At 37.9% G+C, this 27,175-nt stretch overlaps 2 protein-coding genes across 5 annotated transcripts in view; both read right to left on the bottom strand.

The window, feature by feature from the left end:
- Positions 1–583: 583 nt before the first annotated feature.
- LOC110100073 lies at positions 584–7,491 on the bottom strand. Its single transcript, XM_020827466.2, has 7 exons — positions 7,232–7,491; positions 4,547–4,770; positions 4,394–4,455; positions 3,767–4,121; positions 2,433–2,758; positions 1,361–1,502; positions 584–1,255 (listed from the first exon to the last, which is right to left on the bottom strand). Exons 1-7 carry the CDS (start codon positions 7,392–7,394, stop codon positions 980–982), a joined length of 1,548 nt encoding a protein of 515 aa, XP_020683125.1. The 5' UTR covers positions 7,395–7,491; the 3' UTR covers positions 584–979.
- A 2,718-nt stretch (positions 7,492–10,209) lies between these two features.
- The window catches only part of LOC110100072 (afadin- and alpha-actinin-binding protein), a 33,731-nt gene continuing 16,765 nt past the window's right edge, over positions 10,210–27,175 (bottom strand). The window contains exons 14-16 of one of the 4 annotated variants that reach the window (XM_020827462.2): positions 11,796–11,839; positions 11,662–11,717; positions 10,210–10,546 (exon numbers count right to left, since the gene is read on the bottom strand). In XM_020827462.2, coding sequence (XP_020683121.1) covers positions 11,711–11,717; positions 11,796–11,839 — 51 coding nt within the window. In that variant the 3' untranslated portion in view covers positions 10,210–10,546; positions 11,662–11,710. The remainder of the gene's footprint in view (positions 10,547–11,661; positions 11,718–11,795; positions 11,840–27,175) is intronic. The other 3 variants (XM_020827461.2, XM_020827464.2, XM_020827463.2) reach the window with 3 other exon arrangements.

Genomic DNA, 27,175 nt, shown 5'->3' with positions numbered 1-27,175 from the left:
TCATGAAATTTATATTCATAATTTGCATGATTGATGGTGGTGCTGCATGTTCATGAAAAGTTCATATGGTGAAACTAATAAGAACTCTTGATTAATATATATAATTTAAGATTTTTCACCCTTCTAAAATTGAGACAATTCTTTCTGCCATATTTCTTTTAAAAAAATTAAAAAAAAAAAAAAATCTGAAAATAGTCCTCAAATTTTTGGTGTATGGCTAATTTAGTTCCAAAGTATCATGTTTTCATAATTTAATTCATCGACTATACAAAATTGATACAAAATCATTCATGTTATAATTGTGATATAAAATTGACCTCAATTTACTCCCTCAACTTTACAAAAATGATCCCAATTTAGACTTCATTTGAGACGACTTTCTTACTTCTTTCTAAAACAACTTTTTAGTATAAAATTTTTAGTTTAAGACATTTTTGTATGAAAAAGTCACTTTAGAAAGTAGTAAAAAAATGCCTCAAACGAGGCCTTAGTCTCAAAGAGATTATTTTGGATCAATTTTATATAGTCAAGATACTAAATAGAAGCAACATTATCCTCTAGAATTTAAATGATCACATTTGAATAGTCAGGAAACTATCTTGAGATTTAAATAATTTAAAATTTTGACTCCAAAGTCACACATTGATATGTCAGTCTACAATATTAAGTAGACATCATCAAATGGTAATCATGCCTTAAGACATTAACAACACACGAAATTCATTGAAGGTTATAGCTTAGAGTTTCCTCCAATTCCAAAATGAGACATCATAATTCCTTAAAAGTAGAAAAAGCATCCCCTTTAACTTAACTTTCTTCAAACCGATTAAGGGCATCAGTTTCTTAAGGAACATTTCTCAAGCCTGATGAGTTATTCTAGACTTGAGATCCTTCTGTAGAAGCATTTTAAGAGATTCACTTGTTCTTCAAACAAACCCTAGAGAGAGAGAGAGAGAGAGAGAGAGAGAGTGAGACCTGATCAAAAGACCTGGGTGGTTTCCATTGATTGGAGCAAAGCCATGAGATGTTGCTGGGTGGTGAGCCTTGAGGAACACAGCACAGCATCTTCCCATAAGGAAATAGGCTTTGGATTAGCTACAGGAGTACTTAACACAGTAGCAGGAGAAGCAGGAGGGCATTGGTAGATCTCTTTAACATTATCAGCATCTTCGTTCAGTTCGCTCACCTTATCCAACCACATTATTTCAATTGGATCCACCAGTAATGTGCTGTCACCGTCCTTCCAACCAATTAGCTGCACCAAATTAACTCCCCATTCTTAATTCTCTACTTTCAACTCCCCATCTAATGATTTGGATCATCATATTTTAAGGAGAAAAAGAAGCTTGTTGATAGGTACCTTGGGTGAGGCTATGGTGTTTGTGCAGTAAAGCCTGGCGTTGTCCACGAGCTTGCAATATTTAGGGAAAGCAGCGGCGAACCTCTTGTGGGATCTGAGCTGAGGCTTCACTCGCACTGCTCTGCCCATCAGGATAGCTCTCCTGACATGAATTAGATCAGGAAAGTTAGCTTGTAGTTAAGGACTTCAGATACATTTTTCTAACAAAAATATGCTATTTGTTAGTATGGAAATTCAGTAGTGTTAAATAAAGTACGCAGAACATTTTTTTTAAGGAGATGAGAAATGATAATGATGTAAATCTCATAAATTGTTAATATCCGGCAGGTCACCACACAGTGTAAAAAGGCAAAATTTGCACGAGCTTCAAGTTGATGGTGCACAAAACTGCTCAAACAACGTTCAATCGCGAAACAGACTTCGCCATTGTGCTAAAAAAACATTAAAATTATCCAAGAAATAATCTCTCGAGATCGATTTGAGCAAAGATGATCGAAATTGACAGTCTACAGACACGACGTTATGCAACATTGCCAGAACAACGCTCGTTTGCAAAACGGACTTCGTCTTTGCATTCAAAACGTCGAAAATATTTAGTATAGATAATAATATCATCAGGATTATTGCACGAGTGAAAATTAAAAATTTGCTTGAATTTCGAGTCGACAACACACAAAACGAGGTGCACGAACATCAAGAAATTGATTCATCTCATTTTTTTATTCTGATTAAGTTTATTAAAAAGAATACATATATTTTATTATATATATCTAATAACAACAAAAATTATTGATAGGTGAAATCTTTAAAGAATAAGTGTTCAGAATGCCAGCAAGGTCTAATACATATAAATTGTCGAGACCATATTAACTTACTTAATAGATAGGCTATGATTTTAGATTTGAATCATTATGTATGTAGTCAAGAGGAAATTGGAGGGCCAACTTCAAAAACATTAATAAACACATAAACTTCACAGATTTTCAAAATAGGATTAGCAAATAGAAAAATACACACAGATACTAATCTATGATTAGGTTGGGATATGGAAATAATAAATCATATATGATACCTTATGCCTCTGACAACTGCAAGGTATGCATCACAGATAACTCCAACAAGCTCTATCCTGTAAGGCCTCCGGAATCCATCCTCTTCCACAACATTGTCATCATCATCTTCTACTGGCTCCCAGTAGTTTTCAATGGCCGTGCCGTCCTCTGCTACGTGATAGCCGGGCCCCATCCTGTAGCGCCGGAGATGGACATCCCTCACCATGGCAATTGTTTGTTCCACAAATGGCTCCCATGAGAGAGTCCCATCCATTATGACATCTCTTCCTTCATTTAGTGCTGTTACCAGCAAGGACGATGCTGCATTCATAGAAGATTGATGCACCTACATATGTGAAGCAACTCAGTGTTTCGTTTGTTCTACTTTTGAAAAAGAAAAAAAAAAAAAACTTTTACTATGTAATATTTATTCTTAATAATACTATGCTTGACAACTTGCAGCCTCTTGTAATGTTTGAGGTGAGGGACCCTATCGTAAGAGAACTTGAATTAGGACATTATAATCTAATTTGGCTAAGAAAACAAAATATTTCCTCTTAAATTGTAAGAGTTGCAAAACATTATTGTCGACTTTACAAAACAAAGAACTAGATATTTATAAATAACTATTTATAACAAGATATAAATATTGGCTTAAGAAGTTTGGGCAAAAAAAGGTCTAGCAACAAGGAACACAATAGTCAGAAAATCTTTAAGCAGAGTATGCACAAATGTATATTGAAAGAAGGATACTGTTAGGCCGGTTAAGGCTGAACCAGTCTAACACCAACCGGCCCTGTAAGGGCTGGTTCTCTGCCACAGGAGATGGACCCCTTAGGGGGGAAATCTGCCGCCCAAACCTAGGGGCCCACTAGGCATGTCAATAGGGAAAGAAATAAGGTGCGGCTAGGAGAGGGAGGGAAAATTTGAATTCATGATTTGAAATTAGGGAAGTTTTTGTATTAAATAGGAGGAGTTGTCTAGAGTTAGAGTTATGCATGATTATTGTTTCTCTTGGAGTTCTCTTTGAGGTTTTGAGCTCTAGATTCATCATCTAGAGATTGGGAGAGAACAATCCTCCTCTCGAATTGAGGATCAATTGTATCTTTACTTGTTCTTGCTTTTGGTTTGATTCCTATAATACAATCTAGTTTTTTTGGATCGTTTTCATTGGAAATCTCGAAGTTTTCTCGCTGTTTTCATCAATTATTGTTAGGGTTGCTTGCGAACTCAAGTATCCCATTAGGGTTACTTGCGAACTCAAGTATTTCCTATCAGATACCACAACGAAATAAAAACATATATATATAATAAGACGAGAAGCAAAAGGGTGTAAAGGATGTATTGGTCTTACCAACTCAGCTGTCTGAACAATGTCATGATGATGACCACGAGAGCTGATGGCACGATAGATTACATCAGTCTCTTTGAATGCATCCGCTTCTACTATTACTGCATTTGCTGCCGCTTTTGACCAAAATGCTTCGTTAAGTAATTTGTGTTGAAGTACAGTGCTTTTTCCCGCACCCATCCCTCCACCCATCAAAAGGAGAACAGGGCTCCTATCACAGTGGGCCGCTGGAATCATCACTTCCATGTGGTCAACATTCTCTTGAGGTCCAATTCTGATGGCTTTCATCTCATCCACCAACGTGGAGAACAACCTTGTCATCTTCAAGTTCCTTGTTACATTTTCAAATCTCTGCTTTCTGCGTCCACCAAGAGGAGAAAGCGCTTTTTAGCAAAATCAAAGTCTACATAAGATACAATTCAAACACCATAAATGGACTTCTCTCTCATCCAAGGATAAGAACATGACACACCAACCCAAGCCACCATGAAAACTTTGGTTAAAATAACTTGCAAGGAAATTTATGATGCCTTATTAATAAAAACATTTATGTTGTATGCAATTCTATATATTTCTATAGCATGTTCCTATTTCTATTCATTAAGGCAAAGTGAAGATAGAAGTACCCACCTAGTAGCCTCCAAAATCATGTTCTTTAGTTTTCCAACAGGCTTGGTGTCAGCATCAAGAATCTAGCAAAAAGGATAGCACAAATAGAGCAATTAATCATGAAAATAAGCAAACTGAAGAGTGTGCATATAGCTAATCATTTCCAGTTTTGACCTGACTAATCAGAAATGTTGCATGTCTCCAATGAAAAGCAAAATACCCAAGAATGCATCTGTCTAGTTCGTCCATGAGCTGCACACATAAAGCCGCAGGATCTGGCTCGTTGGAGAAGAAGGAAAATATTTGTTCCTCATATCCCGCCGTCTTTCTCACATAAGCATAGGCTAATTTACCTAGCTGAGGAGACAGACTAATGTCTTCAAAACCAATTTGCCTGGCTGAAACAACATGGAAGCAAGAACCATCAACACCATAGCCGGAACTGGCCTTAGTTTTTAGGAGGGACAAATTTATAAAAAATAAAAATATATAAGATAAAATTCAAGACAAAATCTTATATTGCAAAGCCTTTGATTGTGCTAATTGGGATTCATTATTACTCCCGCTTGGCTTTCGTAGTTTCCATTCCATTTTTATCAGTTTATCAACTGAATTGATACCTACATTAGCCTTATTCCTTTTTATGAGTTTAATCAAGGAATGCTATCTTAAAAATTCTCTAATCTACTATGCATAACAGCGAACCTAATAGTCACCTTATATTTGCATATAACCTCCTGTTCTTGGGGAAAGCAAGTTTAACTCTATTTCAAGCATGATTACTGCTTGAAGAATTATAAACTTTCAGATTTGCCAACTACATTGGACAAGAATGTAGCTTGGTGTGCTTCCCTTGTCAGATTCTTATCTAAACCTGCCATTACAAGTCCCTGGAACTCTGCCCATCACTTTTAACTTAATGGGTTATTTTCTTTTTGGTAAAGATGAAGGGTTTAATAGATTTGCTCTATTCGTTTTCTTTTTGGCTCCATTCTCTGTTTTATTTTCAATATTGGTTCCGCAAATGCACTTAACATTCCCATGAAAGAAACAAAATACCATTTGGAAGCGTCAATGTAACCTAACCTGATAGAGAACCATCAGTATCACAAGTATGATGCCGATGGTCATTGCGCCGCCATAGTAGAAGGTAATGGACTCGCTCAGAGAATCAGCATAATGGAATCTTACGCCAGTGGCCAGAAGGGCACATCCCGATCCCAAAAGATGCATTCTTGCGAATGGGAGATGAGAAGGAAAAATCCCCAATTTAAAATTGAAAAGAGAGCTCATAATTGAAAAAAGGGAAATTTACATACATACCACTTTATAACATTTTATTTACATATCTAACACCTAAAACTTTAATATTACATAAGTATTTGATATCTAATTATATTGATAATTATCTAATTAATTTGTTAAGTATTTTTTGAAATAACTAATTATTTAAGTAATAATCTTACTAATGAATTCATTGATTTTTAAATATTATTTAATTAGTTTTAACTATTAACGATATTATAAATTATCTTATTAATCGCTTATTTCTATTTCAAATTATATTAATTAAATAATTTATATTAATCTTTTAATTGCTAATTATACAAATAATTATTTAGTTAAGCTAAATTAGATTATTCAATTAATTTAATTAATTTTTAATACTTAAAATCATTTAAATTATGCGATTAATTTCTAATTTAGATGGAGACGTCTAGAGTTTGTGTTTCATTTCCTCCATTTCTCGTTTCCTCGTCGTCATTTCTTCGTTGATGCTTCAGCCTTAGGTGCTTTAGGTGAGTAGTGTGTGGAAAGAGTTGCTAAGAAGCTTCTTCACTTCCTTCGACAACATCAGATCGGAAGTCACAACAAGACTCTCAAATCCCGTTTGGCAAGATTTATGCTAAATCCTATTCAAAACTCTCGAGAAAGAAAAAAAAAAGTCTGCAGAGAGACTAGGGCGCGAATTTCTGGAGCCCACAATTTATTAAATATTTGGTTATTCAAAACTCATTCTATGCTGATTCCAAATCCGGAAAGAGGTAGATTTATAGAACAAGAAAAAAAAGGAAAAAGGAAAAGCTCTATACAAAATATACAGAGTTCATTAAAGCATTAGGGAGCTGATCATGATAGTGATTTTATGGGGCTCTTATGCAGCAGGATTTAGGTCAGATTTGAGGCAGATTTAAGCGAAATCTAACCAAACATCCTAGAATGCAAAATCAAATCTCACGGCAAATGAAAGCCACCATAGAAGAAAAACTTTCCTTTTTGGTGCTAAATCCCGGATTTCCGAAATCCTCTTTTTTGCCGGATTTAAGGTTTTATGAGCGCGAGAGGAAGAGTCCGTTCGCTAAATCCAACCAAACAGTTTTCAAAATTTAGGCTCCCCCGGATTTACAAAATCCGGATTTAGAGGATTTACGAAATCCTAATTAAATCAAATCCTATGTGATACCAAACAGCCCCTAAAGGAAAGATTTCCATGTCAAAAATAATCCAAGCATTGATTTGCCTAACAATTTAGGTAAAATGGGACGAAAATAAGATTTTAAGAAAGATAGATTTATTTGGCTCAAAAATTTTATCGGCAAGATTTACTTAAATCCTGCAACCTAACCTCCCAAAATAAGCGAAAACAAAATTATGACTGTAAATAAGCGACCGGCAGGAGCGAAGGCGGCAAAGAGCACCACCACCGACGGCGCCTTGACAGGAGGATTCGCAGTTTGCATGTAAATCGTAAAGTTTTAATTAAGGCACGCAGCAAAACAGTCCAAAAGTCGCAGAAAATATGATTAAGCAGGGAAAAGGCAAATCAAAGCTTGATCGATCGATAAACCAAGAATTTACCAACGTATTGACAGAAGCGCTCTAAGTACTCCACACGGCCGGATTCAGCCATTCTGAGCCTTGGAATCTGCCAAGCATCGCCGGTGAGCTGCCGCTGCCCTTGCTGCACTGCCGTTGCAGCGATGGCGGCATCAGCTGCGCTGGATGCGGAAGGGGCGGCCATGGCGAACCGACGAAATCCTATCGCGATGAAAGCAATTTATTCGAGATTTCTTTCGCGGTTTGTTAACCGAAGAGAGCTCAGTATGACTGTTCTTACCCGCTATTATTTAAATATATAATAAACAATAAAATAATAAGAAGTGGATGCAGTCCATGCCTATCTGCTCTCAAATTTGCTCTCGATTTTTCCTGTATTTGCGGGGAATGATACTCTAAAAAATTTATAAATAGACATCTTCTTCCTACAAGAGAGTAATATTTTGGCAAGAGGTTCAACAGAACTCTTAGGCTTGAAAAATCTAAGAGCTCCACCCAAAATAATACCATCAAGAACCCTTCGTCAGCCGATCGGCGTCGCCAAACCTCCACCGACTGTCTCTGCCGAACTATTATTAGCTAATGATCGTCAAACCTCTGCCCAGCCACCACTACATAACTTTCACATAATTGACCGTTGCAAGCCATCTGCCCCGATTATCGATTGTTAGATCACCACCGGACCATCGCCATCGAACCTTCACTAGACCGACCACCATTGAACCTCTACTCGGACACCACTAGTATCACAACGCAACCTGGAGGCTCGAATTAACAAGACAGGAACGGACGGTCAAACAATTAATACTCTTTTTTCGATAACATAAAACGGTTAACAAACGAAAATTCCACATATAATGGAAGAGCCACTATTTTTTTTTTTTTTTTTCAAATTTAACATATACATAAACCAATTCTTACATATTTTCATTTAATCTACTTATTATGTAGACAAATTCTTGACTTTTAGCCATTTATTTCTTAGAATATTTACCTGAAATTTTAGTTTAACTATTTGAGTTTACATTGTAAACTCAATAGATTACGCTTGTAGTATAACATATAAACATACATAAAAAAATTATGTTCATTTGTCTTTCTTGTATAGTTAACATTTAAATAACATTAATATATTGTAAATTCTTATTATGTCTTTCAAATAAATTATTTCCTTTTCTATTTCATTCATTTATTTCCCTTTTCATTTAGTACATGAGTGCCGTCTAAAATTTTGTACCAATGAGAGGGTGAACTCCTATATTTGCATGCACGCACATTTTTCCATCTTTTATTTTTCTTCTTTTAATACTTTCATTTATATTTTTATATTTCATTTTTCATTACTTACATATTAATCTATATATACATTAATTTGATTCATCTTATACATTTACATTCAATCTACATATATGTCACAATATTAAATAATTGCAACAACTAAATAACTGCAATAATATAACAGAAAATTGTAAGTACTATACAATAATAGTATTTACCCACTTTGATTATTTTTATGTTCAAATACTTTCCAAATCCTCAATCTTTGAGATAATCTTGCTTAATACAACAATTAACATCCTTCAAGAACCTTTGTAGACTTTCACCGTCCAAAATAACATTAAATATCACTAAATATAACTTTGAACACCTCTCTTTTTCAATTCAAATTTCAAACTCCTTCAAAATAATCAAACATTATATTTAAATAGTTTCGTAATTTACCTGAAAAGTTCTTTTTTCTTTGATAAGTCAAGTTTTTTCCCAAGCGAACTTTCTTTCTCCTGAATACTCATACGATTATTTAGTAGAAAGAAAGTTCATTGGTGAAAATCTCAGTGGCGTATCACTTAGCGAAGTTGCTTTAATCTTTTTTTTTTTTTTTGCGAATGGAATTATCCTTTGTGAGGAGTCCCCTATTTTCAAACACGATCATATTGGTTCATTCAATTGCTCGTTTGATTGCTCGCAAGCTCGTCAGTGTGCTCGGTCACTCGTTCGCCAATGTTCTAGGTCGCCCGTATGATTCTGCTCACCTGCTTTTTTAATGAGGGTCGATTCGATTGAATCGACCAATCCGATTCTTACAATTGTGTTTTAGCTCGACCAACCGCCAGCAAACCTCCACCAAATCACCGACCATCGTACATCTACCTAGTCATTGACATTGGTTTTGCAGCTAATCGACCATCGTCAAACTTTCAGTCGACTCCTCTGGACCTTTCCACAGCCACCTACCCACCCATCGTCGTCAATATTTAATCAAATAGCTACCACCTAAATCATCATTATTGAAACTATTATCAACTAATCACCATCGTTGGACTTATGAAATCCAACGAGACTGTACTAATATTTCCTCCTTTCTCTAAACTATTATAATTTCACCACTCCCTATAGGGGTCAAACCTTATAATTCACGTATACATATCATAATCTCTTCAATAAAGGTTCAGATTTTATATATATAAAATTTATGGCGTTCACATGCTCTCATTTATTTATTATTTATTTGTGTACTAAAATATTCATACAAAGTTAGGATATAAAACATTATCCCTCTGCCACCACAAATTTTCTAACCAGCAATAGGGATCACAAGAGATTAGCGTTTAGTTCAATATGAATTTTTACAAGAAAGAAACAGCAAGGATCCATTTAAAACAAATTTCTCACAACTTTGTTTTTCAATAATAGTCATAATTCTATTTTATTAGAATTTATAATTATTTTTCAAAAGTTATATAATATAAAAAATAACCATTCCTAATAAAAATTAAATTTTAATCTGTTAAAAAGCTATATGATTTAAAAAAAAAGAAAAAATCTTTAATACAAAAGAAAAAAAAAGAAAATTTATTTTGTATTATACCAAAAAAAAAAGTTGCATAAAGCAGATCTGAATCTTGTTGCTGAATACAAAGCTTCAGCAACACAAAATACTGCCAAATCTGAATATAGATTGGGTCAGTTTTCACCAAATAAAGAGCAGGAATAAATTCTCAAACCTGTAGGAAATAGGCGCAATGGAAAAAGCTGCATTTCCAGACGCCATAAAATTATAATTGCTCAATTAACCACTATAATGAGAAGACTTTCAGGTTTTGCTAAGAAAATATTCAGCTCCAGGCAACTCTCCAGTTGGTCTTCCAACATTAGTACAAGAATGCCTGCATGTTCTATATAAGATTTTGTCCTAGCTATTTTAGAAGGATTGCATAAAAGCTTGCTTCAGTGCTTCCTGCGACCTCACAAGTGCTGACCTAACGAAGCCGGGTCCTGAAAAAGGTCAAATGCTTGCCGCAATCCATATCAGAACAGTCCCTGGTTGTTAAACTGCTGTAAACATGAAACATAAATCAACCCAGAGAAATGATCCAGACCGAACAGAGAGAAACATCTGGATTTTTTCTATCTACAGTAAAAGCACAGTTACAGTAGCAGCTGCGCTTTGACTACGCTTTTACTATAGATAGAAAAATCCGAATGATTCTCTCTGTCCGGTATCCGCACCTAATAATTTGCCATAATCCAGAGGTTTTACCATCAACATTTTACGAAGGTATACTCATTTACATAGAAAGCTAACCATTAGGCAACTAGTTCTAATGAACAGTCAAATCTCTTAGAGCACCTAGTATGACCTAATTTTCTACTAAAAATCTCTGCATAGGTCAACAAATAGTGGATAGGATTAAAATAGATTACAGCCCTAACGTGACTATCAAGTTCTTTCTAGTAAGGGGATATCTGTTTCAACTAATTTGAGGCGGTTCGTTCAAAATGCAAAGGTTTTATATTTTCGGTTGTTTGGTTGAATGTAAAAGAAATGTAAATTATTTTTTTAAAGAGTTTTGAATACCTCACGTAGTTCATTTTGAGAGTATTTGAAGCTTGCCCAAATCAGGTAAATTCCAAATACATCATGTCGCAACCTCATTGATTCATGACACCCCATCAAAAACTCCCATCGCGACCTCCCTTCAAGATTTCGTCGATGCATGACATAGCGAGCTCCCATCGTGATCCATCCGATGCCTCGTCACAGCTCACAACCCACGACCATGACCTCTTCAAGCAAAGCTCGCCAAGCCCGATATGCTTCGATCATTGACGTTGTGAGCCATTGACTCCACTTCGAGTATCCACATTCCACACATATGCCATTGTCGTGAAGCCCACTTTCATTATCATCTCGTAACCCAAGTTATTTTTTTATTTTTAACTTTATGTTTCTTTGTTCCAACCAAATACAGAAAAATATCTACTAAATTTCTAATGGAATGCATTTAATTTACGATGCATCTTGATTAAACCAAATTTTAAAATACTTGCAGCCAAACCCCTAATAGAAAGAACAAGAAATTATTAACGGAAAATAAACATAGAGAAAATATAACAGGAACAAAATAAACATATGTAGTTTACATAAAATGAGATAAATTTGTCCACACCTCAGCAGATCTGAATGTAGCAGTCCATTTCACCTTTTACATGACTTGGCTATCTTCTACAAAAGGGAAAATCTCAAACAAAATAACCAGTAAGGAAAGAAAGGAATTCAGTATTAAGTGGTTCTCCTGTTCACCTTGGCTTTTCAGACTTTGTTAAATGTTTGGACATAATTGAAGCCTACAACAGAAAATATATCAAGAATTATTTACCCATCTATCAATATAACGTAAGAGAGTTCCACATAGATAAGAAAAGAAAATAAGTATCTAATAGACTCATTCAAGATCTGAAGATCGCTATTTCATAGCTACTCAAACGTAAGGGAGACTCATTATTATTTTGCTTGGTCTCACCATCAGGATAATGATCTGCCACTATTATTCATACCATCATCATCATCATAATCCGTCATTAGCAACCAAAAAAAAATTGTGAAACGAAGTTTGTGCAAATCAAAGTCCAACACCTATTGTTGCAAACAGAAATGAACTGTGGAGAAGGATTCATAAAACCAAACCATATCGATGGATAATGATTCATAATTCATAAAGCTAACCCGAATGGTTTGGACAAAGGCTAATGATAATGATGACAACAATGGTTTAGGTAGTGGACCATTGCAGTAACTGCCATGATATAAAGTTAAATCAACACAAAAGGCAACGCCAAGTAAAACGATAAGTGCAGCATGGGAAGTTCTCATTCCCTCACCAATTAAATATGAATAAACCATAAGTTAGCCTGACTCAGCTTTATCCACAGTTGGCCATGATTTTCGATTGAGTTGGCTTGAAATGCAAGCACAAATCCATATTGGCAATGACAACCAACCCAAATAATAAGTTGAGACTCAAAATTAGGTACTCCATATCCTCACAACAATTACAAGCTATGATGCCAAATAAGAACAAGAAATAAAGCGAGCCGCATACTAGCCTTTTTTTTTTAGCCGCATACTAGCCTAATTAATTAAATTACCATAGAATTGATAAAGGTGGAACAAAACGCATTGAAAAGTGGACAAAAATATTAAACAAAAATTAAATATTATACAATTTAGCACCTTTAAAATATGTCACAAAATCATGGGTTTAACAAAAAATCACATATAAAAAGAGAAATGTAGAAGAAAAAAAATAGTAAAAGATCTTCAACATAAAATGCACTTGCCTAATGATGTGTTGCGATCTATCAATGCAAACATCATTTCTCATTCTAAGAAGAAAGAAGAAGTTCCCTCATTGTGGGCTCTGAAAATTCGTACCATGGCCTCTTCGCACCCTCTTTTATTGACGAGAAGTGTTCTAACGGATTTAGATTCCAAGATAAAATTTTAAAAGGCAGATTAATTTTTAGATATAAAACACTACTCATAGATTTCGCCCTCATTTTACGAGGACTTTATGATATGAGTTCTAGTTTCCCATAGGTGAAAATGAGAACTTTTGATAAAAACTAGTAGTTACATAGGTTGCAATAATTAACTAACGTATAATAGCAACAATTTTAGAGTTTGAATTTGGTTTTGAATTTTAGAATTTAAGATATCAAATTTATCACCATATACTTAAAGCAAATGATAGGGTAATGATGACGGGCCTGATCAAGATCTCATAGTTCTGCCATCTCGAACTTTCATGGCCCCTGGGGTCTACTTAGTCAGAGATAGTTGACCCAACCTGACAGAAGGAATATTGTCGAAAATCATGGGTTGCTTCGTCCAAGAATATCTTGTAGACTTAGGATGAATATTTATCTAAGGTAATGAATTTAAGTCAACCTTAGCTAATAGAGGGTTTTATATCTTATAGAGTGTTATAATTCATTACTCAATGGGCTTTTAACCACTAGGGAACATATAAGCTTTGACCATGACTATAATATAGTAGTGTCATTTTGCAGCAAAACTACTAGGTTAGAGAGCACGTGTCACGTCCCTACTGGCCATGAATCAACTGAGAATAAATTGTAGTAATAAATTCCACAATACATCTGTACTTTGTGAGTTGAAGTTATTCTTCAATTCATCATCCTCATCAAACCGTTGTTAAGTGTGAATGGATTTTAGAGTGTTATAATTCATTACTCAATGGGCTTTTAACCATTAGGGAATATATAAGCTTTGACCACGACTATAATATAGTAGTGCCATTTTGCAGCAAAACCACTAGGTTAGAGAGCACTTGTCACCTCCCTGCTGGCCATGAATCAACTAAGAATGAATTGTAGTAATAAATTCCACAATACATCTGCACTTTGTGAGTTGAAGTTATTCTTCAATTCACCATCCTCATCAAACCGTTATGAAGTGTGAATGGATTTTAGTTTAAATTTTTTGTAATTAAATTTTCATTTAAATATTTAGAATTTGATAGATATTAGATTTTAAAAATTTAATAGGCTTTGAGAATTGACCCCACTATTTGATATTCACTTTAAACACAACCATCATTTGGGTGATTTTGCAATCATTCTCAATATATTTGTATTTTCATAAGAATTTTGATAGCATTTAAAAGTATGGGGTTCCCGCCAATTGATCTATGTCAAAACAACAGGGTGACATCGTAGTAATTTGAAAATGTTTTTATTTCATAAGAATTTGGAGGTATTTGAAATGATAGAGTCCCCTCCAGTTAAGAAAAACTTTCAACACGACCATCATCGAGGTGTTAAAACACATTTATATTATCTGCAATGTATTCTCAGATCTCGTATTTAGGAGTTTGACGTAAAGATCAGAGCACATGAGAAAGTGTTAATTGCTTACATTCCTCCTTGTCCTCATTTGTGTGGTATTCTTAGTGTCTATTCTTCGTTGCATTTTATGTAGCTTCAAGTGGTGTGTCCACAAGACCTGGATTGCTTAATATGTTAAATTAAATCAATAAATAATCTGATGTGCCCAATTCATTATTTCATTGACCTCATTTTTTTCCCTAGGCTTCATGATTGAAAAACCTTATATATCCTTAATGATGTAGGCAAAGGGGGGGTCAAAATAATTTGAGTAAAATTTTGGGCCGATTTTCTCTATCTTCTACTAAGGTCAGCTCATTAGTGTGGAGCTGCTTCTTTTTCAGCTCATAATTTGGTTTAAATAGGTTCATTCCCTCCTTTGTGCCCCTTCGGTTTTCCTCTCCTTGGCTCCTTTCCATGGCTGGTCCTTCTCCCATTCTCTGTGGCCTTTCGGTTCCCTGCCTGGCTATCCGTCCCGGTTCCCAGGCTGCTGGTTCCAATTCCCTGTGCTGCCCCTTCAGTTCCTCCCCTGGCTGCCTGTCCCGTGGCTGCTTTTCTCGGTTTTCTATGTGGCCTTTTCGGGTGCCGTTATGGAATAAATTTTGTCCTTCCATTTCCCCTATTCTAAGTGGTTTAATTGGAGAAATTAAGGGTTGTTTGACTGCCTCTTTTCTCCTATAAATATAAGGTGTTTTTGTGAATAAGAGAGAATGTTATGGTGATAATTTTTTGGAAAAAAACCTGTGGGTTTTGTTTGATAGCTTGCGAGCTATGTATTCCCTTCTCCTCTCCTTCTAGCAAATCTTGCTAGCTTGTCCTCTCCTTCGTCTCGGCTTCTAAACTCTTTCTTCACTCCGCAAGTTCCATGCCTTTTTATCCTTCTTCTCAATGATTGCAAGCAAGTTTAGGACTTTTATTTCAAAAGTTGTAAGTGTCTTATATCAAAGGTCTATTTTTGAGTATTTCGTGTATTTTCTTTATCCTAGGAAGTGTTACTTTTTGCTTGCAAAAATTTGGAGTTTTTCCTAATTTTTTGATTGCATCACTTAACCTCCCAAAACATAAATAAAAGTGACTACATATTCTTCTTGGTGTTAGAAGAAACAATAAATAATGGACTCTTGTGATGGGAAAGACTTATTTAAAAGGAAAATAATGATCATTGAAGATAATGTCTTGCCTTGCTTATTGTAACGTGTTTTGAAGGAATTCACCTACCTTCCTTTAATCAATCAATTTTTATTATCACGGCCTTGATTCTTTTAAATGGATGTGGAACCTGAAGCATTAGCTTAAACTCAAATTGATGTTGAATGCCATTTCTTTTTTCAAAGTCATTATGCTTCTCAGTCTTTCACCTTTTCTCATATTGAGTCATCATTTTACCATTCTTGTCCTATTCAAAAACCTAGAAATATTGTATCTTGAAAGGATACACAAGTTTTAAGGATATAGTATCTTTTCAATCTCATTAATTTGAATTATTAATTTAAATGTGCCATTTTTTTTAATCTCTCTCTTCTTTTAAATCATTTAAAATGACAAAATTTTATCTGAAATTAATTGTGGGGGTTCTTTGTCGTTCAAAATTTCGGTAGCCTCCAAGCATCCCCTCCCCATGGAGGGAGGTTGGGACGACACTTGCCGATGATCTTCCCGCACAGATCAAAGATAAAACGGTGCGAGGACTTCAAATCAAATATTCCTACTTAGATCAAAGATACAATAATGCAATTCTTTAAGTTAGCATGTACTTGTTTATTATTATTATTATTATTATTATTATTATTTATTGAACATTTTCTAAAAAATTTGGTAATATCTCGACATTTCTTTCCAGCAAAGGGAGGTTGGGACGGCACTAGCAGTTGTTCTTCCTACCCGGATCAAAGATACGATGACGTGAGGGCTTCGAATCAAGCATTCCCATTTGGATCAAATATACAACTGTTGACCTGTATTCAGTGAAAACAGCAAAAATAAAATAAAATAATGGAAAATAAATATCAAACCCTCACCTGCTCTCTGCTCCCGCACGTCGTAGCCACGTCGTTCGCACGACGTCGCCATATCTACGCACGACCTGTCGTTTCTCCCCACGTCGCGGCAGCTCGCACATCTTCGCACGACTTGGCGTCATTAAAAGGAGGAGAGAACGAGGCCTTTGGCCTCCGCTAGCCCTCACGCTTCGATCCCTCTGCTCCGATCGCCCTCCCGAACTCGCTCTCACTCTCTCCCTCTCTGGCAACTCCGGTGCTGTTTGACTCCTTCCACGACCTTGCCCGACGCTGCCCCTGTCTGAAGGATCGGAAGCTACGCACTTTTGATCGGAAGCAAAGAACGGGAGTTCGCTGACGTGAGGTTAACTTTCTCCCTTGGCGCCTCTTCTTCAGCTCCTCCGCGGCTGGTCCGACTTTGCTCCTTCTACGGCTTTCCCTTCCTATTAGGATCGGAAGTTACAACATTTTGTTCGGAACCAACAACGGGAGCTCGGCTGTGAAGGTAATTCTCTGCCTTTCACACACTTCTTTGGCCAAATCCCGTAAATCCTTAATATTATTAATTAATTTTCATAAAATTTAATTATAATTATATATATATATATATAATAGTAAAAAAAAAGAAAAGGAAATCCCCTCTTGCCTCGATCCTCGGTCCACGAGCCTTCACCAACGACCGCCGGCCCCAAAGGTATAACCCTTAAACTTAGACTTCCGTCCTCGACGTGTACGACGGGCCGGTAGACCACCTAAGCACGCCTTTGTTGAGCGTGGTAGGAGGGAATCCGATTCGACGCCTACGACGAGGCGGACAGTCGCCTCTCTTCTTGCTCTCTTACCTCGGCATGCGTGTCGAGTCAGTGGTCTACCTATACACGCCTTTATTGCGCGTGGTGGGAGAGGCAACTGGCACGACACCTACGACAAGATAAGCGAGCAACCCTCGCCCTCCTGCTTCAACGTGCCCGCCGAGTTGGCAAACCACCTAAACACACCTTTAGTGAGCGAAGTAGGAGGGAAACCGGTTCGACGCACACGGCGAGGCCAGGCGAGCCTGGTGCACCCTTTTCTTTGCGCGGCCGGAATAATTCACAAGTACCCCCGGGCGGGATGAAAGCAAACTGTGCATTTTTAAATAGGTACCGAAGGCCCCATACACGCCTTTATTGTGCGTGGTGGGGGGAAAGAGCCCGGCCGCGGTGTCCTCCTCGTACGTACGAGGACACCTACCATACACGCCTTTATTGCGCGTGGTGGGAAGGCCCAGTTTTCTCGTAGTTTTCCCCTAAACGAGGGAGATGCCGGGAGGCTGCCGAAATTTCGGGTGAAATGTTGCTGCACTTGGACCTGTTTTGAACTTAAAAAGAACAAATATTGGGGCTCAAATGAACAACAGTGGACTCAGATCAGTAGACTTTTGAACCTGATTGAACATGAGCAGAGGACCGGAACAAAATTCAAATGATTTCTAAAGATCAAAATCCAAATAAAATAAAATCAAATTGGAATCAAATCCAAATGAAAATGACTATTCAATTAAGCTTGCAAGGACTTCAGAAAGACTATGAACAATCAACTTGGACATGCGCTTTGAGCTCATATTTGAACTCGGGCTATATGACGTCAAGAGGGGACTTGTAAACTTGATGAATTTAAGTCTAAATGAAACTGAGCTTGAAGCCAAACACATACAAGAACAAGGCTTGAATCATGTGCAAGGAAGCCCAAACTACAAGAGCATTCGTAGGTCAAAAGTGACTCAGAGTACGTTACAAGACCTTGATGCACGAACTCCTACGACGATCCCTACAAATATCACCTGAGTTTGGTGAAAGGTGGGTAGGATGTAAGAACAATTGTTCTTCTACAAAACACTTCCAGGAGATCGTAGTGGATACAACGGTCCCTTGCAAATATACACAATCACCAAACGACCACCTGAGATTGGTGAAAGGTGGTTTCGATGCAAAAGCAAGGGCTCTCCTACGAATACTCCTAGGAGCTCGTAGCTGATAAACCAGTCCCTTGCAAATGAACGCTTGTGGATAGCAACAGTGGGCATATCGTAAACGCAACAAATCACTGTGGGCACAAGTATAAGTATCTCCTATGACAATCCCTACAAATGCCTGTTGATTGAAGAAGGCGATGCTGGAGATCAATAATGGAAGATCCATCCCTAATACAAGTACAATCAGCAATCCCGCCTGAGATTGGTGAAATATGGATATGGTGTAGGGACAACTGTTCTTCTACAAATACATCTAGAGGGTCGTAGTGGATACAACAGTCCTCCGCCAGCGAACACAAATCACTTGTGGATAACAACAGTGGGTACCTCGTAGGCACAACGAACCACTTTGGGCACAAGTATGGGTATCACCTACGACAGTGGTGATCAAGATCTACAAGTACATCGGGTACAAGGGCAACTCGATATACGAAAAAGAACACCTCCTGGCAGAGGGAAAGAAGTGTTTTGAATAAATCAGGACTAAACTTCTTGGTGTTCCAAAGCCTCTTCTTGATCCTATACTCAGGAAGAAAACAGCTCCGATATCTACAAATATCATAAATGATAAGTCCTCTACACCAAAGATCCTGAGAGGAGTTTTTTCCAAACTAGCAGTCATTGACTCCAAAGTTCAGAAAGATCGTCCCCGGTGAATGAGAAAGGGGAGTCAACATCAAAACATTACACCACCGGACCCGCAATATTCATGCAAGCGGGCAGAAGGCGTTTACAAAATGTTTTAAAGTACCCCTGCACCTGCACTATAATTTGTATACACATAGATACACAATGGGGTACGTCTGAATCAATATAAAAATCACCCGCATGGGCCCCGGCGAGCGTGTTATTGGTACATACGTGACGCCTAGGGATGCTGCGCGGGTCAATAAGTGAATTCTAGTTCGAACCTGATCCTTCTATACGGATCAATAGGAGTCGACAGGGTTCGAACTATCAAACAAATACATGGTTGTGGCAACCGGTGTATTTGTTTTAATGCATTCATATTAGGCCTTCAAGGCCTACAATCAAGAAAATTCACAATTAAAAGCACGAAGCCAATGACAAACCCAATCCTTTTTCGACAGCCCGACAGAGTTGACAAGGTTCAATCCATAAAGAAAAATGACCCCAACACCCCGATGATGGCCGTGTTGAATGCAGATCTCAACCGGAGGGGTTCACAAATATTTTCAAATATCTCCCTAAATATCCAAAGTCCACACAAAATCCAAACTCTACAAATCCCAAAAATCCAATTCAAAATATTTAAAATTGAAATAAAGCTATCAAACCACTTAAAGCGAAATCCATCCGCCCTCCGCAATAGTTTGCCGAGGCGGACAAATTGAAAAATACTTCAGCTCACAAAAGAGTCAAATGCCTGGTCGAGAATATCACTAGGATCCATTCTCAAAACAGTCTCCTGCCATTAAGGACGTGGTACGTGTCCTCTAACCGGCGGTTTTGCCGCCAAATGGCACCGCAGGATAAACGGTTACGACGATCCGGGGCCCTCTGAACCGAGTGGTTTTGTCGCCAAATGGCACCATAGATAGCGGTTATGGCCAGAGCCAATACGTTCCTTATTGACATCAAATCCTTGAGATATGAATCAATAGGATATAATCGATAGGGCACAAATCCCTTTATAAGCTAAGGTGGATTCAAATTTGTCCCCTTAGACAAACATTCACCCCAGGTCTACAAGATTCCCTTGGACGAAGCAACCCATGGCTGCCGACAAGGATCCTTCTGTTAGGTTGGGTCCTGGAGCTGAAGTCAAACAATTCTTCAATCGCTGAAAACTCGGAATTGAGGGCTGATTAACGGGAAAGAGCGTAAGTGCAGAAGATGGGGTGCTCGGGGTCGGAAATTAGACAGGGTAAGTAGAGGAAGTCATTGATGTTGCTAGACTGTGGGCTCGAGTGGATGACATGAAAGTGGGTTGTGTTCACATGACCGTGTGGGTTGGTAGCCTTAGGCGGATGGATCGATACGGTGAATGCATAGTTGAAGTCGAGGGATGGGCGCATGACAGGCCGAAGACGGGAAATTGGGGTTATGTGCGGGATAGAATGGGGAGAGCGGGCTGCGACGGAGTCCTGTTTGCAGAGTCGCGCGAATAGGAGGGAGCGGACGAGAGGGAGAGGGCCCACGGCTGGGGCTTCTAAGTGCATCCAAGAGCGAACGAGAGAGGAAGTGGGCATCTCTATGTACAAATCAATTGAATGGGGGGGTTTATGTGCGTGGTTTTGTGAAAATGAGCGGAGGCATTAGTTTAGTTGCGTCATTTGGGGAGCGAATCGATGTGAGATGGAGCCAATCGGGCTATTCAGTGGTTAACACTCATGACCGATTTTCTCAAGCAATTTAGGAGAAAAAGATGCCTCCGTTACCAAAACTAACAAGCCTTCCTTATTGCTTAGACATAAAGAGAGCATCTTAATTATGTTTGATTCATATTTCTTTATATCATTGTTTACTTTATGTCGATGCTATTTTGTGTCTCTATTTGCATAACTTGTAACCCTAATGTATTCTATTAATATAAGAGTATGATAATCCTTCCTTAATTCTAAGCATAAAGAGAGCATCTTGATCATGTATGATTCATATTTGCTTTTTGTCGATGTTTATTTTGTGTCTCTATTTACATAACGTGTAACCCTACTTATGTCATGGTATGTGTTAGATATTATACTAGTTTATGCTGGTTGTTTTAGTCCCCATATAAAGGAACTTAACCCTCCAGCTCTTCATAGTTGATGACAGAATGATCATGACCATCTAGTCCCCATTAGTCATACATGTAATCATTAGATCAACGTTACATGAATTCCAGACAAATCTGATAGCACCGAATTTGGTTGCCTTCCCACTCAATAAGACTAATTTGATTGTTAAGTAGGAGGGCCCATGATGCAGGACTACATGCATAATTCGGAAACTTGCACAAAATATTTTAAGATCAATTTCAGATTTCGTTATTAGTGAATAAAACAACAAAGTAAAACTAATAAACGGTCACTTCCGTTTAGGCCAAACTACACAAGATGCTAAACGGAATCAAAACACGTAGGAAAATTAAAGCGATGCATGCGGGATAGTTTCCAACATAACCCTTGTTTAACAACGAGATCCAAAAGCAAAGAAGTAACAATTCCTACGAATACTAGTGGATGGTAATAAGTAGACACAATCTCTTGCTTTGAACAAATTCTCACGAAGAATTTGAAATTTGAAAGTAAAAGAATCAAGGAAGAAAGATCACCTTCACGGAGATACAACGTAAATTCCCACGTACCTTCCAATAATTGCTCCACCCAAAGGCTAGCTGAATTCTTCACAAAGAAGCGTCTTGATATGCAAGGCCGAAATCAAGCTCCGGGTTGGCCACTCATCATGAGCAAAGTGACAGAGAGAATAACAATGAGGATGAGGGAGAGAGATGGAGGAGGGAAGAGAGGCCGGCGGCTTGTAGGAGAAAGGAAAGGGTTAGGGTTTGGAGAAGAATTAGGTTGGGTGGACAAGAAATTGTCTTAAGTTCCAAATCTGAGATTATTCTCAGATTTAAGTAAAATTGGAGGGAAATTAAAGGGATTTGAAATTCAAATTGCATGACATTAATCCCCTTAATGAAGCACTAAAGAAGTGGGGCCCAATAAAGTGGGCCGGCGGCATGTAGAGGGGGATTGGGAGTGGGGGAGGAGGAATTATGCGTTTCCTAATTTACTCCGTCTAATTAATCATGAAAATTTCAAATCCATTCAAATTCAGTCAAATTCAAATTTGAATTTCATTGAAACTTTCCTAATTTGGCGTCGAACAAATTTGGAAACTTTCACTTTTTTTTCAAAATTTGAAATTCGTGGGGAGGTAATCATGGGAATGATGAGTGGTGGAGTGGGTGGTGGTGGGAAGGAGAGGGGTCGGCGGCTAAGAGGAGGGTGGCCGGCGGGATGATGAGGAGGTGGGGGTTTGGGAATGGTGAGGTAAAACTTGGGCGGGTGAGTTTGGGAGATGAGGTTGGATGGATGGAGATTGGCCGGCGGTGAGTGTTTGGAAGACGGAAGAAAAGAAGCAAGGTAAACCAAGAGCCACCGGCAGTGAATGTTGGGTACGACGGGTGGCCTCTCCTAGGCTCCACCAAATCCTCGACTCTCAAGCTCTCACAATAGCTTCAAGAAGACAAAGTGCAGGAAATTTCTTTTCATTCATTCATTAACCATCGAAAGTACAAAATGAAGGCTATATATAGCCTAATACAATGGCATAAAATAAAAGGACTCAAATGCCCTCAAGGGCTACAACACTCAATCCCTCAAGCAAGGGTAAAAATGGAAAATGCAGAAATAAAAGATACATCAAAATAAAAACAATATTAAAATCAGAAATACATCGGGTAAATCGTGGCCGTAGATCTACGGCCACGTCGACGGTAGACTTTCCAACTGATGTCCCCATCAGCCCGTTATGTATAATAGGGAAATTGAATCCAATGTCCTGAAGGACAATAAAATAAACATAGTTGACCAGCCATAAAAGAAAGCTTCACTAAAATAATATACTAATGCTAAAACTTACCCTAAATTTGCAGCATATAAATATGGAAAACTGCAGGGGACCAAAAGCTTTGGTAAATATATATGGTTGTTCTAAACTAATGACAAGTAAAGATCTCTTCTTTGATAGCACCACATCCCAAATTAAGTACCATAAACTATAATTTATTTCATTCTTTCTGAAAGATGGCATTACTAGAAATGTAGATAGCAACAAGGTTTTCATAGATTAAAATCATAGGATGTGCAATTGAAAAACTAAAAATCCCCTAAGTCTTAACTTGCAACATTTCACGCATAGAGTGTCATGGCTTTCTATTCTGCGAAAAAGTTTCATCTAGCCACTGCTATTTGTTTACAACCCTCACATATGACTAAGTTACCATCAAAAAAATATTTATATATAATATGAATATGTAAATTTGTTATCATTAATTGATCTAGAATAAACAGTATCATTAAAAGCTTTCACATTAAGGTGTTCATTTTTAGCGTATGATGGTTATTTCCTTAGTGACTATATAAAATACCAAGGGATTTGTAAAATAAATCCCCATTATTTTTTTATGTAGGACTACAATGCAAAAAGTAACTTGATAAGAACGTGCACGACTTGTTGATTAGAATAATAATGGTTAAAGCTATTAGCAAATAAAACGACAAAATAAAACGTAAGAGCGGTCACTTCCGTTTAGGCTAAGTTGCACAATAAGAGCTTTGAATCATCAAAATAACATAGGAAATCAACAACATGCAAATATAAGAGCTTTCAACGAAAATCCCTAATCTAACAATGATATTAGAACAAATGAAGTGCACTCAATTCCTACGTTTACTAAGCTCGGCAGAGTTAGGCGAACACGATCTTAATGACTAAAATCAAATCACAAGAAAGATAGTTAGACTAAAGAATTACAAGAAGAGGAAAATTGGAAGACCTTCGTCAATGATCGGATGTAATCCTCCACTGTACGGTATCAAGTTGCTCTTCAATAGCCTCGACCAAGGTGTCCAAGATGCGCTCTATGTACTCTTCTACGGTGTGGTCGATGCGCGGGTTGATGTCAAAGAATATTGAATGCAGGATGCAAACAAATCCTTGCTCGTCATAGGAGAGGTCGTAATCAAGTTCCGAATCGGCCATGCATGTCTTTGATATTAAGATGTTGACGACTATCGTTGAGACTTTCCTTGGAGACTCCTCTTGAGATGGATGAGATAAGTTAGATAACTCAAGAGGGAAAAGGAGAATAGGTGGCCGACCAAGGGTGAGGGCTAGTGTGAGGGATTTGCTTCAGGTTTTGGAGGGAGAGATGAGGGGAAATTTTAATTCAAACTTCCTAAATATTCTCTTGAGTGAGAATAATTAAAGGAAGAGAGAAAAGCAAGAGGGGGGGCGGCGGCAAGGGGGGATTGGGAGGGGTTTAATTTAATTCCATAAGGAGAAGCTCCCTTTTGGAAAGAAATTATGTGTATAGGATCATGGGGATTTCGGCCAAGAGAGGTAGTGGGGATTTGGAATTATTTCTAAGAGAGGGTGGAGGGATTAGGAAATAAATCCCGAGGGATTTAATGAGGGGGACCGGCGGCAACAAGGGCTAGGGAGGATTAATGGGGGAGATTTGAGATTGCTATTTTGGGGTGTGGTGATTAGGAAAGTGTTGAAAGAATTCCAATTAATTTGAAATTAAAGTTGGGCTCAATTTAGGAAACTTTCCTAAAATAGATTTAGTAATTTATGAAAGTTTTTAAATTTCAAATTGAATGAATTTGAATTCAAAATCTGCCAAATTATTTCAATCCAAAATAGGCAATGGAAATCAAAGGGGAAAGGGGATCTAGGGCCAGCAGGTTGATTGGGTTCGGGTATGGGGGCCAGCGGCTAGGTGGGGTGTATGTGGAGCTCGATCAAGTAAGGGGAAAGAGCTTGTGGAGGGAAGGATGTCTTGGGTGTGAGCGTGGTCGGTTGGGGTGATGATGGCCGGTGGTGGTGGTGGGAGGAAGAACGGAAGATATATGAAATAGAACCACGAACCCGACTCGTCTAAGTTGGTGGGTGATGTGCAATCCTCCCTCTCCTAGGGATCTCTCTCCGATTTCTTAAGCTCTCACAAGAACTCATGCAAATAGAAGAATTATTTTAATCAATCATTCATTCATTAACTTGAAAAAAAGAACACTATGGCTATAAATAGTCTCTTACAAAGGCTCAAAAAATAAAATGACGACAATGCCCCTAGGGCTTACATACGACCTCCCTTAATAAAAGGGTACAACGGGAAACTAATAAAGCAAATACAATATGACATCATAAATAAAAAAATACATAAAACAATTCAAAAATACAATATGACATCATAAATAAGAAAATACATAAAACAACTCAGAAATACAATGACTAAATCATGGTCGTAGATCGACGGCCACGTCTTTGATAGACTTTCCACGATTTGTTGTCCCCATCATTTTTATTTGAGAATTTGCATTTGTTGACTCATAACTTTCACAACAAAATTAACGTCTGGTCTAGTGATAGTAAGATTGTTGCAAGCCAAAACATTCGTTGCGGTAGATAGTTAAAGAGTTTATTGTCTTCGTATTTATACGAAGATCCAGCAAACACATAGATAAAAGTGGATTGCAAGAATTGAAAGAGACACCAGAGTTTTACAAGAAAAAAAAATAACCATAGGGTCTGACCCAATTAAAATGATTCCATTAGAGTTTGTTATCAATTACAATGGATGCCTTTACTCTAGGGAAGCATCAATTCAATAAAGAAAACATACAATGTATATAACATATTATGCGATTGAAGTTGGAAAAGCCCTATTCCATAGGAGCTAATTTTTTAAGAAGTTTCCCTGTTTATTTGGTCGTATCCCTTTGAGGAGAAGAGGCCAAAGACCAAAAAGTCTAACATAAATTCTCATACTAATGTCAGGAGTCAAAGTTGATGTCGATGACATGCATGGATCATATACACGGCATGAGATATTACTAGCGATGGTAGATGCATAATATCAGCGTAGCCAAGCGACAATGGTCAAAAGATTGTATTGCAAATGACCTACAGTAAACTAAGGTGAGTGCCGCAACAATGCGAATATGGTCAGGTGGACATTAGACTTTCGGGAGGGCTCATTATTCGCTGTTGCGAATATGGTCAGGTGGATTTTGAGCCGTTCTCATTCGCTGTTTCGATCTGGTCAGGCGAATGTTGACTCCCCTTTCTGGCTGGGTGCCCGACAGAGTCCCTGGGAGGCATACTTCACCACCTCTTCATTCCCCCTGTTTTATTTTCCTGTTTGGGGGTTGTTGAGTTTTCTGCTGACTCTTTGTTTCGCTGTTTCGATCTGGTCAGGCGAACATCGAGTCGTCCTTATTCACTGTTTCGATCTGGTCAGGTGAATATTGGACTTTGTCTTTTGTCCTGCCGTTTCGATCTGGTTAGGCGGACATTAGACCTTTTGGGAAGCTCTTTATTCGCTGTTGCGAATATGGTCAGTTGAATATTGAGCTGTTCTCACTTGCTGTTGCGAATGTGGTCAGGCAAGTGTAGAACTCCCTTCCTCTCTTTTTCTACTCGTGTTCACTGTTTCGATCCGGTCAGGTGAGCATTGAGTCCTTCTCCATTCACTGTTTCGATCTGGTCAGGTGAATGTGAGATTTTTTCTTTTCCCTTCCGTTCTGCTGTTTCGATCTGGTCAGGCAGATGGTTGGTTCTTTTCTTTTTCTGCTCATGTTCACTGTTTCGATCTAGTCAGGTGAGCATTGAGTCGTTCCCCATTCACCGTTTCGATCTGGTCAGGTGAATGTGGGATTTTCCTTGTCCCTTCTGCTTTGCTGTTTCGATCTGGTCAGGCAGACAGATGATTTCTCTATATTTGATTACTTTCCCTTATTGTTTTTCTTTGATATTTCCTTTGATTCCCAAATGATTGTTAAACCCCCTTCTTTTCTCATCATCTTAGAGGTACGCTCTAGATGATCGTTGAATTTCCTTTGGATTCTTTATGAGCTTGTTTCAATTTTACTCATGTGAGCATGAGATTTTCTTCTCCTATTCTGCCACTTTGGTTGGGCAGATAGTTAAGCTGCTTTCTTTGGCTTTCTCCTCGTTGAGCTAGTTCTCTTTCTGGACCCTAGAGTTGTATCTTCCTAGAGTTAGGAAGGTCAACGCCAACATATACGG

The sequence above is a fragment of the Dendrobium catenatum genome, unplaced genomic scaffold, assembly GCF_001605985.2.
Source record: "Dendrobium catenatum unplaced genomic scaffold, ASM160598v2 fragScaff_scaffold_542, whole genome shotgun sequence".
Classification (NCBI taxonomy): Eukaryota; Viridiplantae; Streptophyta; class Magnoliopsida; order Asparagales; family Orchidaceae; genus Dendrobium; species Dendrobium catenatum.
The sequence above is the reverse complement of the archived record's forward strand: the minus strand, read 5'-3'. Positions and strand labels throughout refer to the sequence as shown.